General features: G+C 38.5%; 2 protein-coding genes across 3 annotated transcripts; both read left to right on the forward strand.

Moving 5' to 3' along the window:
* Positions 1–2,409: 2,409 nt before the first annotated feature.
* Positions 2,410–11,178, forward strand: LOC135677150 (protein STICHEL-like 3). Of its 2 annotated transcripts, none has more exons than XM_065189110.1 (7): positions 2,410–2,797; positions 3,113–5,405; positions 6,211–6,430; positions 6,670–7,170; positions 8,573–9,209; positions 10,222–10,285; positions 10,935–11,178. In XM_065189110.1, the coding sequence occupies exons 2-7, from the start codon at positions 3,342–3,344 to the stop codon at positions 11,025–11,027; spliced, it is 3,579 nt and encodes a 1,192-aa protein (XP_065045182.1). In that variant the 5' UTR covers positions 2,410–2,797; positions 3,113–3,341; the 3' UTR covers positions 11,028–11,178. The 2 variants fall into 2 exon arrangements, with proteins under 2 accessions (XP_065045182.1, XP_065045183.1); XM_065189111.1 differs by having other exon boundaries at positions 3,259–5,405.
* A 693-nt stretch (positions 11,179–11,871) lies between these two features.
* Positions 11,872–14,999, forward strand: LOC103989608 (ras-related protein Rab11D). The gene is made up of 2 exons (XM_009408500.3): positions 11,872–12,241; positions 14,446–14,999. The coding sequence occupies exons 1-2, from the start codon at positions 12,021–12,023 to the stop codon at positions 14,879–14,881; spliced, it is 657 nt and encodes a 218-aa protein (XP_009406775.2). The 5' UTR covers positions 11,872–12,020; the 3' UTR covers positions 14,882–14,999.
* The last annotated feature ends 1,087 nt before the right edge of the window (positions 15,000–16,086 follow it).

Genomic DNA, 16,086 nt, shown 5'->3' on the forward strand with positions numbered 1-16,086 from the left:
AATAAGGTACCTTTTACCTCCATTAAATGTCAGATTTATATGAGCACATATGTCAGGATGGACCAACTTTAATACTTTTTTTTTTTTTGCTCTCAGTGATTTTGCCTTGAAAAATTGTTCGCTATATTATTTGCTAACCACATAATCTTCTGAAACTCATGATGGCAATCAAAATATGAAAGTCCAATTATCATGTTTTTTTCTTTTATAAGGTTGTTAATCTACTAAAATTTTAATTTTCAAATTGATAGTATCATAACCATGTCATATTCTTTAATTTTGCAGATAATTAAGAGTGAGAAATATTGTTTAGATATAAAGAAAATATACAGTTCACTGTCATGTTGCCTTGAGCAATGAATTCCTCTCTTTAAATCTTGAATTTGATAAACCCCTTCCTTAATAATGATCTCATAACACTTCTCTTGAGGCTGTCCTATACTAAGTAAATTGATTTTAAAATTTGAAACAAATGAAACATTAGAAATAGTTTAGATATAAGTGAGATGGTAGAATCATTTCCAAACTTTATTGTCCTTTGAAAGGATTTATCCAATTGAGAAAATATAACCTTATCTTCACACACCTTGTATCCAAATATAAATACCATAGTCTTTTATGAGTCCCTTTGTTTTTTTTTAAATTTATAGCACACCATTAAAAGAGAGATCTCTTCTCTCTTCTCTCTTCTCTACAAAATTAATTTTTTTTAAAAATATTTTAAATTTGTATGATATTCAAAATAATAATGATCCTATTGTGACACCTATCTATAACATTCGATCTGACATTTATTTTCAGACTTTGAATTTTGATTGGTTGAATACTTATTTCTTTTTTTCATTCAGAATCAATAGTATTATTAATAATAATAATAATAATATTATTATTTTTTGATTTGTGATATTTGTTTTTACCATTCATTATTTTTTAAGATTCTATCCTTTTTGATTGGTTGTCGCTCGTAGGGCTTCTTCGTCTTCTTTGTCTTGTTGGATCATTTTTTGTTAAAAAATTTATAATTAATCAATAGTAAATTCATTGATTTCTTTAGAATCTTTAATAGAAAAGATAACAAAATAAAATTTTGATGTAATTGACTGAAAGATTTTTTGTTTTATGATACAAACGTCCTCTATCTTATCACCATAAATACGAAAAATAATCAAAAATTGGTTACTTGATTTCATACGTATCTTTTCTAGGATTTTTGACATTCTAACTCTTTAGATCTATAGTCTTCTAACCCTCTCTACATCTATAATCTTTTTGGCTTTGATACCATATTATTAATCGGAAAGAAAGAGAAACCGAGAGGAAACATGTAAATTTGTTTCATTCATACCATACGACCTCTCCCAAGAACAGTGGCGACTGTCCTATCCTTCCTTCCGTCCTTTCGCAACTATCATCGCGTCACCGCTGCCAACAAATCCATGCCAATCTTTCGCATTGGGTGGGGACGCCAACTCATCGCCATCTCTTCTTCTTCCCTACTCCTACTCGTAGAGGAAGAATGGTCTCTGTTCTTGTCCACTCCATCGCACCACATCTCTGCGATCAAATCTCGTCGATGCGAAATTTTACGCTTCACATAGGATTCCCGTATTAATGGCGGATGAGACAGATTTCTTAGAGCCTGAAACCAAATTAGGGTCCAACGATGCTCTGAAATGCTCGGGTCCCACATCCACGACTTTGGTTACGAATCCAACGAAAGAAACCAAGCAAGTGAGAGCGACTTGGGGGGAGCAAAAGCCACCGATTCATACAATGCATACATTGGCGGTGCTAAGGTCGGCACCGCTGGACCACTCCCCATCTCTCCCGCTTCCGTACAACTACGCCCCCCTTTCACCTTCTTCATCATTCATGCATCTATATATATATATATAAAATACGGATTTAATGCATGAGATATCGACGAGGAACATACGTTATAAAGCCAAAATCGATTAATTATAATATATATTGACTGCTAAAATCAGAGTAAATGGGGCTCCACGACACCACAACATTCGTCGATTACGCCTTTTGGTTCACGACGATGATTGATCGAGCATTCCCCGTTCCGTTCGGCTCCGACGTGGCCGTTTCTTCGTTGCATACACCGGTCGGCATCAGAGAGGAAGAGTCCAAAGCGGAGCCCCCATGTCGCATGTGCGTCTCCTACACCAGTCGTAGACACCGCAGCCTCACCACGTGCACCCTTCGAGCTACTGCTACTGTTACGGATTCCTTCGCCGTTGATGCCCTCTCACTCACTCCCTCACCCCAACAAAAACGGTCTTATAATAATTAATATTTTTCTCTTTTGTTTTATAAATTTATATTAATTAAATAAAAAAAATGATATATATATATATATATAGATAGATATATTAATGAATGGAAAATACGGGAAAAGACAACCCTATCTGTATCGTTGTTTCGGGAGCGAAAGAAAGCAGTCACCGCCCTCAAAAAGAACTCACCGGGCACGGGCGTAACGTTTCTTTCCTCCACCTTTGGGTGCCTCTGGCGAGCTGGCTCGCTGCTGATCCTCGCCCCTCCGTTCCTTTCTCCGAAGCGGTCGGCGCGGGCTTCACGTGACGGAGGGGTCGGCGGGGACGGGGATGGCTCAGATCCCGCTTCGTAGTCGGAGCATTCGGTCGATTTAGGTGACACGGCTCCTCCGCTTCTCGATCTTGTCGTTAGCTTCTGGCTGGGGTTTCTATGGTTGGTTCTTGTCCCGAGAAAGTGTGGCGGTGATTCGGGGGAGGGAGGTGGCCGGCGACCTGGAGATACTACGCTTCCGGTACGTGTTGTGATTCGATGCTTCTCGTTCTTCCGACGCTTTGGTGTGTTCTTTAGGGCAACGACTGTCTTCCAGCTTCTTTCAAGATTTCGTTTCCTTCTCCTTTTTCTTTCTTCTGTTCCGTTTCTACTTCCGTTGGTGAAATCCGTCGATCAATTAGCGGTGTGATGATCAGGAATTTCGGTTTTCGGTTACTCTTGGGGCTCATAAGTCTAGATTCTTGAGCTGATTTCTTTCCTTTTTTTTTTTTTTTCCTTTGATCTTCATGTTGTGTACTGTGAAAATTATCTTTTTTGGCGCTTCTTGTTTACCAAGATTGCGGGGTTGAAATCTGTGCGCCAAAAACTCGTGCTGAAACCGGGAATCTCATGTAAGCATGGATGTGTTCCGTGCTCCGATGTTTTAGATGGTCCAAAGCAAATGCACATTGTGACTTGGAATTTTCTTTCTTCGACACAAAGACACACAGAGAATGGAGAATTGGAGGTCTGAAACATTCATTCAGGTCCTCATTTCGGGTTGAAGATTTGGTTAGCTTCTGATCATGACCAAGGCCATTCATAGAGTTCCCGTCAAAGATGAGACCGGTAGTAACGTTAGCAGCCACCCGAGGGAAGAAGAGTCTGGCGCCATCAGCGACCACCTTCGCAACCATGTGCATCTGACTAACTGCATACATTTGAAGAACCACATGCACCGCCGGAGCCCCAACTTCGCCGAGAGGTCCCTCATGAGGGATCTCATTGTCCTCCAGAAGTCGACGTCCCTGAGAGACCCGTCCACCAGTCCTCCCTCGTGGGTCTCCCCTTACATAGTGGCGGGCTTTGCCAGGAAATCTGAGAAGGATGGCTCTACCAATAGCAGGAGGAGGTCTATAGAAGTTGATCGACGGAGAGAGATTGGCCGACTGTCTGTAAGTTCACCACTCGTCGGAGGTGTGGCAACGGCAAAAGTCACTGCCGTGGAAGCCGCTGGTGGTTACGATTTTGAGCAAAGAGACAAGGATGCTGTGATCAATACAGCAGAAGAGACAGGCAGAAGTCGCAAGAGCGATAGTTTGTCTGGCAACCGAGTTACTTTGAAGGAGACACCCCCCAAGGAAGTGGTGGGACAAGAAAAGGAGGAGCCCGATAAGCGTGCCAATGGACAGATTTTCACACCTAAGGCACTACCCGAGCAATTGGAAGAGGTTCCAAACCGGTCATGCAATTTTGGCAAGAAAAATTCAGACTTATTTCTTCATGGTAGGCACGAGAGCAAGGGAAGAACCAACAATGATGTAGAAAATACTAATCATGACCATTATCGCCAGTCAAATAGGGGGAAGAAGTGCAGGCTGAGAGGTGCAAGGCGAGCTCGGGGATCTGTTGATTTGGGAGGTTTCGGTGATCGCCATGATTTAACCATTGCTCCAGACACTGTAGCCCAAGATTCCAAGAACCATAAAGGTTATGCGGAGGATTTTGAAGAAGATACTGAGCTGGAGGCTGCACGGATGCAGAGAAATGTATGTGGGATTCCTTGGAATTGGTCAAGAATTCATTATCGAGGAAAGACATTTCTTGATATAGCTGGGAGGGGTTTGTCCTGTGGGCTATCTGATTCTAGGATTAAAAAGGCTGGAGGCCCTGTTCCACAAAGAGAAGGAAATACTTCGAATGTGGCCACAGCATCCGATCATTTCACTCCATCAACGAGCTCAGACTCTGAAGTTCTACCATTATTGATTGAGGCGCCGGATTCTCAGGACAGTGGTGCTCATCGTTTCCTTTCGAGGGATTATTCAGGAGAGCTGGAAATTTTCTCCAATCATAGCCTGAGGCATGATAGAGACTCTGACCTGGCATCTGAAGTTAGATCAAGTCAGCAGAGGTCTAGACAGTGTGGTCGTGGCAGACACAGGAGTCTGACACAGAAATACATGCCAAAAACCTTCAAAGATCTCGTGGGACAGAACTTGGTCGTTCAAGCTCTTTCCAATGCCATTTTAAGAGGAAAAGTAGGGTTGATTTATGTCTTTTATGGAGCTCATGGGACAGGGAAGACTTCTTGTGCTCGCGTATTTGCTAAAGCTTTGAATTGCCTGTCTGTGGAGGTTCCAAAACCTTGTGATGTTTGTAGTTCCTGCATTTCAAATAATCTAGGTAGGAGCAGAGATGTGCTGGAATTTGGACCAGTTGGTAACTTCAATTTTGAGAGCATTAAGGACGTCTTTGATGACGTGATGCTGTTACCAAGGTCATCCCAATATAGAGTGTTTATTCTTGATGACTGCGATGGGTTGCCTTCAAATTTTTGGAGTACCATCATAAAGGACATTGATCGAGCACCGCGACACTTGATTTTTGTCCTTATCTGTTCGAATCTCGACCGATTACCTCATATTATCATATCCAGGTGCCAAAAGTTTTTTTTCCCAAAAGTGAGAGACTCTGATATCATCTCTACTTTGCAATGGATCGCAACCAGTGAAGGTCTAGAAATTGACAAGGATGCTCTGAAACTTATAGCATCACGATCAGATGGCTCCTTAAGAGATGCTGAGATGACTCTTGATCAATTAAGTTTGCTCGGGAAGAAAATTTCTCTTCCACTTGTCCAGGAGCTAGTAAGTTTTCTATCATTCTACCATATCATTACGTTAACCTGAATGTATCAGGCGCTTGCTTTCTATTGTAACTATCCCACTGTTAATCTTGAAAATTTCATGCTCTGCATTTCTAACTAAAGATATGTGGAGAGAAGATGCAAATGTCCTAGATCTGTGATTGAATGAATTTGAATGCTGTGGTAAGTAATCACATGATCATGCCTACATTTTGCTGCTTTGCTGCTATTTAAAAAAAAAAAAGAGAATTTTATAATCTGACCAACTTTTGATTCTTTGTCTCCGGATAACAAAGAAAATAATAGGATGATTTTGTTTGCATTTACTATTAGTTTGAAATGGCTGAATTTCAAGTATGAACTTTTAAGTTTTAAGACGATGAATCGTGCTTGATTCATACACAGCAGCTCTAGACCCATTTATTGAAGCATGAGATCAGACAGATTTCTTGATTATGTAGTTTAATCTTGTTCTTGTCTCCTTGTGCTTGGCTTTTAGTTTTCAAATTCTTTTTTTTATGTCTTTTCTCTTGTTTCCAGTACAGATTTCTTAACATTGTTTATTCAAGATAACTACATTATTATAGTTTGCAGCCTCAGAATGGGTTTATTTAGATGATCAATTTAATTTATTTTTTGCTGAACTGAAGGAAGCAAACAGTATAAACTTTCCTCATGAAACTTACGCAGACATTGACTTTTGGTAAATTTGAAAATCTAACTAATTCTGAAGCATTTTTGCTGTCTTATTTCTTTTTTCATGACGTGCTTGGTGAAATATTGACATTTATGTGTTAATTATCCAGGTTGGGTTGGTGTCTGATGAAAAACTGGTGGATCTGCTTGATTTGGCATTATCCGCAGACACTGTTAACACTGTGAAGAGCTTAAGAGAGATTATGGAAACTGGGGTGGATCCTCTGGCATTAATGTCACAGCTTGCAACTACAATTACTGATATTCTTGCTGGTAGTTATGTCTTTACACGAGAAAGACTACGCAGAAAGTTCTTCCGCCAGCAAATTTGTGAGTTACCTTGTGCTTCAACCTATGCTTATGCGACTTAATAAAGAAACTTCGCAACCTCCACTTGTGGTGGCTTTGTTAGGAGTTGAACTTTACAAATGGTCATTGGAGTGTGCTTCTCATGTGAAACACAGTTCTTGTCTACTCGTGGTTGATTTGATAGTTTTTGCATTTATTTGTCCTCTAGGGTTTGTCTAGAATTTTCCAATGTTATAGTGTGTTTAATTTGTTGGTTTCAGTGTCCAAGGAAGATATGGAGAGATTACGGCAGGCTCTCAGGACTCTCTCAGAAGCTGAAAAACAGTTGAGGGCATCGAGCGACAAATTGACATGGTTAACGGCTGCTCTTCTTCAACTCGCTCCAGATCAGCAATATATGCTACCTAGTTCGTCTACAGACAGAAGTCTCAATCGCAGTCCAATGTTTCTAAAAAACCATTGCATGACAGACACACATGTGGGCTCTACCAACAAGCAGGATGACATGCAACTCGTTGAAAGAAGTCTTTTAAGAGGTGTTGGGCAAGGGTACAGCAATGGCAGAAGTGATGATGATTTAAGAAATTGCATTATGATGGCCAACGGGAAGGGGGATGGTGGACAGACTTCACATATCTCTGGCAAGAGACACAAGAATACTGAGAAGATATGGCAAGCAGTACTAGAGCATATCCCATCTGATACATTAAGACAGTTTTTGTATCACGAAGGGAATCTAAATTCAGTTAGCTTAGGTGTTGGTAAGTTCTCAGAACCCATTTTCAGTATATGGAGAAGCAAAGGTTTGCTTGAATACATCTAACATGATTAAACACGGTCAGGGGCAAAGCCAGAGTACACTTTTTGGGGCTAAAAATTTCACATTTAAGATTTTGGATTGATGGTTTAACTATATTATTTGAATTCCAACACGAAATATATGTACTAATATAATGATGAGGATGAGTTGTGGGTTCGTGTCTTCTATATGCTAAAGGAACTGATGGCTTTCGAGTGGCTTAGATACATGTACGATGAATTTCATCATTGTTAATCTATAATATCTTTATGTTTTTATGACAGCAATCCTTTTTCATTATTAATAATTGTTCCTATTCGGGAAATTTTGCATGCAGTAATTTCTCTGAATATAAAGGTTTTTTTGGAAAACAACTGAGGGTGTTCACATGCTTTCAGAAGGCATTACTGTCATTGGTTTCCATGGGGCTTTGCCATATAATTTTACTTCATTAAAAGTATGGACTTAGGTACATCTCGTTTAAAAGGAGGGTATGATTGATCTTGAAGTTTTCATGAAGCATGTTACATCATGGCCATACACATGTAATTCAACTGACTGAAAAGAGTAATAATGAATAATAATCAAACAAATTTAGATTCCTTTTATGGACTTCAAAATTTTTTATCCAATCAAGAAAAATAATTCACCTACCTGGGGCAACTCCCACCATACATTATATTCCAAGAATTTGTGTTCCAGTGCTTGCAATTTTTGTCAGGAAGAAATTAATTAATATTTTGTTTTCTTGGGTTGGCCCTATCTTTAATTGAAATGCTTGACATGAATTCAATCTAATCAGACATGATATTTGGACTCAATCAACCGGATTTAATTATGTCAAGCTGATCCAACAGGATCAAGTTTGGACTGCTAACTTCTTATACAATGTTTTCACTGAGGTATATGTTAAGGACTTAGTATCATAATTAGAAAGTTCACCAAATGTTCAAGATGAACTAAGAGTGTTTGATGCAAGTCTTTATATTTTCTTTTGGTTGTTTTAGTATTCTTTATCATCAATTAATCTATTATCTTTTGCTGACTATTGTCTTTATCAAACTCTGCTCTTCTGTGGTTTATGAGTTTTGACTCCATTTCAGATGTTTGTGTTGGTTAGAAATGCTTCACCTACCAGTAGCAAGTATTGTACAAAAGGTTTTGCAGTGGTATAGCAATGTTGATCTCAGGAAGTATGATACATAGGTCTAAAAGTTGACTCGAACTGCTTGCCTGATCATTGTCATTCTTAGATTTTCGTATATTTAAATTAGAAGAAAGAATGCTTGAATTAATTCAAACTTATTTGTTGCTTAATTTACTAATCTAGATGACTGATGTTATCGTTTCCTTCCCCACTGTAGCTCCTACTGTGCACTTGGCTTTCAGTTCAAATGCAAATAAATCTAGAGCTGAAAAGTTCAGAGGGCAGATTTTACAAGCATTTGAGTCTGTGCTTTCTTCACCGGTAATACTTGAAATAAGATGTAGATCTAGGAATGGTGTCAGATCAGATGTCCCAGTTGCTCTTCCTGGTTCTGAAAGTGGTTCTTCTAAGATGACAAAAAAGCGGCAATCTGTGAAGAATAAAAAATTACTTTATTCAGAATCTGAAAATCTTGCAGGGAAGCTTATAGAAGAAAATGTTCTCAGAAGAATTTGCTCTAGTAAATCTAGATGGCTGCACCCGGGTCCCCATGTGATGACAGAAGATGAAATTGTTGAAGCAGAACCTCGTGAAAATGAGCCAATGGATAAGACTATGGGATTGAAGGAAAAAGGTCTTGGAAGTGTAGGTGAAGAAGCATCAACTTCGCATCATAGGAATATGGTTCCTCTGTCAGAAAGGAAGGGAACTGAACAAAATCAGAACAAAAGTTTAGTTAGGGGCAGGGTATCTCTCGCTCATGTCATTCAGCAGGCAGAAGGTTGTTCTCGACGAGGTGGGTGGTCCAGGCACAAAGCCATGTCAATAGCTGAAAAGCTTGAGCAGGAGAATCTGTGAGTAATATAACAGCATTTTAGCTCATAATCCTTTTACTAATCTGTTCCTTCTTTATAATATAATATAATCTACTACGAAAGAAAATTAATCCAGTATAAGCGCCGACCTTTTTTTCTAATTTTAGCTTGGTTCCATTTTCATAAGATTTTTTTTTTAAATGCATAACAGCCTGTAATTTTATATATCTGCAAACTAGTGTAAGATTGACTCTAACTGAACATGGCGACATTGAAATAGGAATCCAGCACTAATGGAATGCAGTCAAATTTCACTTGGACCTTGTATATTCTGATCTTCTCAATTAATAACATTGAGAAAAAAACATTTCTGGTTACTTAATTTGATGCTGCAGTACAAAGATATGCTTGCCTATGAAAAAGCAACTACAGAAAAGTATTTCTGATTATTTAAATAATGTGCAGATCACAAATATACTTGCTCATTAAGCCTGATGATTATCTGATATTGCCGCCATCATAAATGGTGGAATTGTTGATTCTTTTTGGCATGACGACCAACATGAGTGAAGATTTTGGAAAGAAGTCCATAAAGTTTTCCTCCTAGATTGATAATGAATAATTACCACCAATTCAAATCAGCAGGAGTAGGTGAGATCCACCAGGGTACATGCATCATATGCAGAAACACCAGATTCATTCTGGGATGCACTGACATTTACAATCTGATTATACACAAGGCATGCATACAAAAGTCCTGCATGGATGGAACTGTACATCGATGCTGCTATTCTAGCTAGCTCCTACTTAGGACTCTTGTTAGATAACTACTGATATAAATTATTGTCTTAATGTGGAATTTAGTTTTATTTGATGTTGAAGTAATAATGGTGTTGGAAATTAACCTAACAGAATATGCAGCCTTCAAAAATACTCTGGTACCTCATGATACTTATCGTGTTTTGTGGAAGCTAATTTGCATTTATTTTCTCAATTTTGCCTAACAGAAAGTATTTGCCGTTTGTGTCTTGTAATTTTGTAAATCCTACAGGAGACTGGAGCCTAGATCAAGAAGCTTGTTATGCTGGAAATCCTCTAGGACAACCCGAGCCAAGGTAATTACTGTCTTATTTTGCATCTATGGCGGAGAAACCTACTCAATGATTTATAAAAAAAAGGTTTATTTTCGAGCTGCAAATTAGTGTTCGTGCAGCATAAGTGGTTGTATTCACAAAATGCATTTCATCATTAATAACTGAGATTGACACTATATTTAATTTTAACTGACGAGACTTTCACATTGATACTCATTGTTATTTGAAATCTATGTTTGCAACCTGAATGAAGCCTAGTTGCTTATTGTTGGAGATGCTCTAAAGGTGGGAAAATGACAATATTATTGTTGGTGCCATATACTATGAGCTATGCTAATGAAATTAAATTTTTTTTTTGACACTCTTGCGTTAGGCACCTGATGACACAAAAATGAAATTATTATATGACATCTAATGCTCGTATGATTTCACAATACATGCCTTTCTTGATTAGCGTATGTGTTGTTTATGCCAATGATTGGTTTTATCGAGGACAGAAACACAAAACGATATAGTTTTCAAGTGTTCCTCTTATCTAGTGTGTTGGCTCATGAAAAAGACAAGGATATGGTGCATGAATGATGTTGTTGTCGTCTTCATCTAGTTCAGCTACTTATTATGATTCCTTATCTGGAAATTCATATGATTTACTTACATGGCTTCTTTACAGCTCTCAAATCTCAAGATTAGGACAAGGAGGCCACGTTTCTTGTTGAAGCTCGTCACTTGCGGAAGATGCCTGCACACCAGATCACCAAAGTAAATTAGTCCCAAGTCACTTGGGTTGTTTCCATGTACTATAGGGATTTCCCCTGTTTCTTTCTTTGTTACTTCTTTCATTATTACAAAACTTTGTACATTATTTAACAAGTGAGACATTGAAAATATAAACCTTATATTCTTTTTAAGTTAAATATTGCAGATCGGATATAATGCGCGACGACTTGAACTCCGAGCATGTTGCTAGGTAATTCCTTCTATCTACTTGGTAAAATAAAAAAATGCTGCTGTTCATGTGTAAATACCATTGAGTTATGGACTTGTATTAATCAATCTTGTATCTACTAAATTCATTTATCAAAAATTGAGGGCTCAAAATTTTACCTGATAGTGTTAGCTAGGTTGTTTGGTGAAGATTTTATCAGATGATTATAAAATTTTAAATAATAGTTAATGTCTTCATCATTTATCCTTTGCAAAGAAAAAATAAATATTTTATGTCCTTTGAAAAAATAAAAGAAATGTTCCTCCCAATATATATATATGTATATATTGCATGACATATAGATTCATCCTATTTATTTATCTCTCTAAATCGTTGATGAGGTGGTTGTAATATGACATCGTGTGGTTGTACGTGTCCTGAGATCCATCCACTCATCGTCGTCCTCATCGCAATTGGCAGCCGAAAAGAAAGCCAGCCGACCCAACCCAGCTGCGCGTACCGAATCATTAACCATGAGGCCTCGGAAGGGATTTTGTGAATGCGTGATCGGGCATCAAACCTTGGGCCCACAAGGGGCCCGATAAGCATCGAATGGGAAGGAAGGTGGCAGTGCGGGTTAACTGCAAACTAATAAGAAAAGCAGTGTTTCATAATTAGAGCTCCTATCTTCGTCACTGTGTCCTGCTCAACTTCTTGCCCTCCTCCCCGACAGTCGTCGAATCTTCCTCCTCCTCTATCCTTTCAAAACTATAACTAGTTCGCGCGAGCTTGTCCTTGCACGGAGGAGTTGAGAGGGAGAGGGAGAGAGAGATGGCGGGGTCCTGGGCGGAGGACGACTACGACTACCTGTTCAAGTTGGTGCTGATCGGGGACTCCGGGGTGGGCAAGTCCAACCTCCTCTCCCGCTTCACAAAGAACGAGTTCAACCTCGAGTCCAAGTCCACCATCGGCGTCGAGTTCGCAACCCGCAGCATCTCCGTCGACGGCAAGGTCCTCAAGGCCCAGATTTGGGACACCGCCGGCCAAGAGAGGTGCTTATCTTGTCTCCCACCTCTCCCCTCTTATCTTGGCCTGAGTGTTGATTGGCTTCTCGGGTTGTGGTAAGGGATTACTTAGGTCTTTAGGGGTGGATCAAAGAAAACCCCCATAGGCGATCTATTCCATGTGGAATTGATTTGATTTTGGTTTTTTGTTTTTTTTCCTTGATAGAGATTATTATTTCCTATCTGTTTCTGTTTTTTTTTTTTTTACTATTGATAAAGAATTTGAAAGCAAATAATTCGTAGCTATGTCAATCATGCCTACATACATAAGCTTGCGCAGCCATATTAAATGGCATCACCACAAATGAAGGGCTTGTTTAGATGCTTTTAAAATCTTATTGGTCGGATGAGCTTAATCTTTGGAAGCTCCTCATAAGAGAATCGAACAAAAGGAACAATGTCCGTAAAGGATTAAGATTACCAGTATAGTCACTAAAAGCGTTTTTTATTCTAGAAACAGTGAAGTTGGAGTTTGCATCAGTTTAGTACTCTGTCCGTAAAAGACTAAGAAGTTAGGTCACTTACCTTTAAGAACCCTGAATTGGAGGATCGGAATTGCAAATTGAATTGGGCAGTACTGTTCTTAAGCTCTTTCTGGCCATAATAGCTTCTCTATCCAAAGAGGTTTACAGGAAAGCCAGTACTGGGCTTCCAGAGAGTAGGATAAAATGAATGTATACGTGTCTAGCAATTAGTAGTTCTTTATCGAGTATCCATGTGGTTCATTCGGAAGCAGAATATGAGAAATTAGAGGTATGAGACAGTTGCATAAATATAATTTTAACAAGGTAATAATTTTATATTTTCTGTAGACTCTGACTGTGGTCCAGTATAGCAAATTTAAGAAAAAAAGATGTGGCAGTCCCTCCTAGATTCTTGAAATCAGCACCAAATATTAGGAGAATGAAAGTGGAATGTCCAGAGGATTACGCTTTTAGAGGAGCAAAGCAAAGTCTTGGAATAAACAGGCAACACACAATCAATTAAACAGTATGAAAATATTTAAATACTAAATAGTCTGATATAAGAAAACTGCAATCAGTTTTCGGTGTTCTTCTAATATTGGTTTATACATCATGTCTGGCATCTACTATGCTTTCTACAAAATGGACATTCAGTTGTTCATCTCTTTCAATTGCTTTTGTCCTCAATGTTAACATGTTTATAATGTGATAAAGGTGGCAACATGTTTGTCCTTAGAGCATTGTTGAGTGTACTTGGTCATATTGGCTTCATGACCACTTCTTCGGTGAAGATCTTCATGGATAATGGAGTTTCTTTTATGTTGTTTCATAAAGTTAACTATTGTGTTTTTATATGATAGTATATTTCTTTTTTTTCTTCCCAACATAGGAAGATTCTTATTTCAAGCAATTTACTCTAACCTTTGTATCCAGATTTAAGCATTTAGTTGCTTTGCCTTTTGTCTATCATAGAAATCCTTCGCCTTCTCTGATGATATCGATGTGTCAGAATATGCTAAATTTAAGTTTAGTGTCTTCTAAGATTTAGACTAGGATTAAAAGGATTCCATTTTCTCATCACCAGTCTACTATTGTCAACAGCCCTCTCTCTGGAGCATCGTGTAGGAGCAAATATCTAACAATATCATTCATGTGCATAGTTGGCAGTTGTATGCTTTCAAATTACAGAGCTTTGTCGGAATGCTGCAAATTGCAATCCTTTATCAAGATTATAGAATAATGTTAAAATGATTTGTTTTTTGCCTTAACCTGATAAAACTTGCTTTTGAATCATGAAATCTTCACTGGGGAGGTCAAGTTCTTTTCTCTGTTAGCATATGATGTATTTATTGAAGCTTACGCCTTTCACTTGCGTAACTACGAGAAGAGTATATCATTAAGCTTTTCTCCAAAATGTGCTTGTCAGTTAGGTAGATTCAGTTGTTCAACTCATGGTAAGCCTAATTATAACTTTACTTGTGCTAAATTTTGCACAGAAGATAAAAAAGATACATGAATGTGTAAACTACCACCGGTCACAATGTGGTAAAATATTGACATGCAAAAATTTGGTAGATGGATGCTCTGATATAACCTGAGAATAATACCATGGCACTTGAAACTGTCTGATCTGACATAAGCTGAAAGCCATATGTCCTGTGGTAATTGGTGCAATTCCAGCTGAAATCTTGTGCAATTCATGTTGGTTAATCTGACATAAAATTGCAGGTACCGTGCCATAACAAGTGCTTACTACTGTGGAGCCGTGGGTGCATTGCTTGTTTATGATGTCACTAGGCGCGCCACATTTGAGAATGTTTCGCGTTGGCTGAGGGAGTTGAAGGACCACACGGATCCTAACATAGTTGTCATGCTGATCGGGAACAAGTCAGATCTCCGTCACCTTGTTGCTGTTCCAACTGAAGATGGCAAGGGTTATGCGGAGAGAGAATCCTTATATTTTATGGAAACATCTGCACTGGAAGCAACAAATGTAGACAATGCATTTGCAGAAGTCCTGACTCAGATTTACCGAATTGTCAGCAAGAGAGCAGTCGAGGCAGGTGATGATGCAGCATCTTCTTCTGTTCCTAGTAAAGGTGAGAGAATAAATGTGAAAGATGATGCTTCTACACAGAAGAAACTTGGTTGCTGTTCAACTTAGGTAATGTTGATGTTTGCTTAATGGTTTCTCCTTTTTGTGTAATATTTGAGTTCCTTTATCTTCTTTTGAAATTAACAATTCTGGATCTGAATTTGGACTGTCTGATGTTTTGTTATCATGGTATTTGTCACTGAAATCCACAACTATAATCCAATAGACCAATTGCTAAGACCAAAGGCTTTGCTATGATGCAAATTAGACTGCACCAAATACAGATATACAAAGTGCCTACTTTTTTGGTTTTCGGTATTCATGATAAAATTTAAAGCATCAATAACTATGTTACTAATGGAATTGACCAATTATATACAGTTTATTTTTTTCTTATAGCATGTGGTTTACTAGTAGAATGTGGTCAGTTAGTAGGCATGATCAGTGTTCAATCCGAATCCAAATCCAAATCGAAACGGCCTCGGAGTTGGTTCAGCACTGAATCGGAATTGAGCTTGGACGGTTCGATTTCGATTTGAACCCATCAAATTTAGAATCCAAATTAAAAAGAAAATAAATGGTCAATGATCAAAATTGATCGTTGATCAGTGGCAAATGATCAATTTGCTCGGTCTATAGTATTTTCAAAGGTATTTTGGTTATTTTTAATATATATATATATATATATATAATTTATATATTTATTTTTATGTTATTTTGTGTATGTAAATACATTCACTTTTCAAAATGGAACTTTGATCAAAATTTTAAAATAAAATTTTAAATTCGTTGTTACTTAAGTGAATATATATATATATATATATATATATATATATATATATAACAGAATCGATTCGGAACTGAGGACTCGAATTGTTGGGATCCGATTCGATTCCGGTCCCCACGAAAGGCTACGACTTAGGAACGACAAAAGCAACGACTATCGGGAGGAGGTAAAAAAAAAAAGGAGCAGCAAAAGACGAAGCAGAAGCAAAACTTTGGTAGCGTCTTCAGGCAGGATGAATGTGACCACCTCTACTCCTTCTTCGAGTGTGGAGGCGAATGGCAGGGCAAATCTCCTTTGGCAAGCACAGCGGAAGCACGCGGCGGTCCCAATGCCTGGCTTTCCTGCCACAGGAGAACTGCCCTGCGATTCTTAAGCCTCACAGGTTCGTCTCTGCTCCTCCTCCTACTCCTCGTTGCCATGCCTTGGCATCATGCTCCGCCGCGAGACGCATTTATAGCGTCTTGCAGAGACCCCGACACATACGGAC

Source organism: Musa acuminata, chromosome BXJ1-6, assembly GCF_036884655.1.
Source record: "Musa acuminata AAA Group cultivar baxijiao chromosome BXJ1-6, Cavendish_Baxijiao_AAA, whole genome shotgun sequence".
NCBI lineage: Eukaryota > Viridiplantae > Streptophyta > Magnoliopsida > Zingiberales > Musaceae > Musa > Musa acuminata.

Excerpts from the sequence above, each read along its gene's own strand:
- LOC135677150 (XM_065189110.1), top strand. The coding sequence starts at position 3,342 with ATGACCAAGGCCATTCATAGAGTTCCCGTCAAAGATGAGACCGGTAGT. Across the intron at positions 5,406-6,210 it reads TTCCACTTGTCCAGGAGCTA|GTTGGGTTGGTGTCTGATGA; the intron begins GTAAGTTTTCTA and ends TTAATTATCCAG. Across the intron at positions 10,286-10,934 it reads CTAGGACAACCCGAGCCAAG|CTCTCAAATCTCAAGATTAG; the intron begins GTAATTACTGTC and ends GCTTCTTTACAG.
- LOC103989608 (XM_009408500.3), top strand. The coding sequence starts at position 12,021 with ATGGCGGGGTCCTGGGCGGAGGACGACTACGACTACCTGTTCAAGTTG. Across the intron at positions 12,242-14,445 it reads GACACCGCCGGCCAAGAGAG|GTACCGTGCCATAACAAGTG; the intron begins GTGCTTATCTTG and ends ATAAAATTGCAG.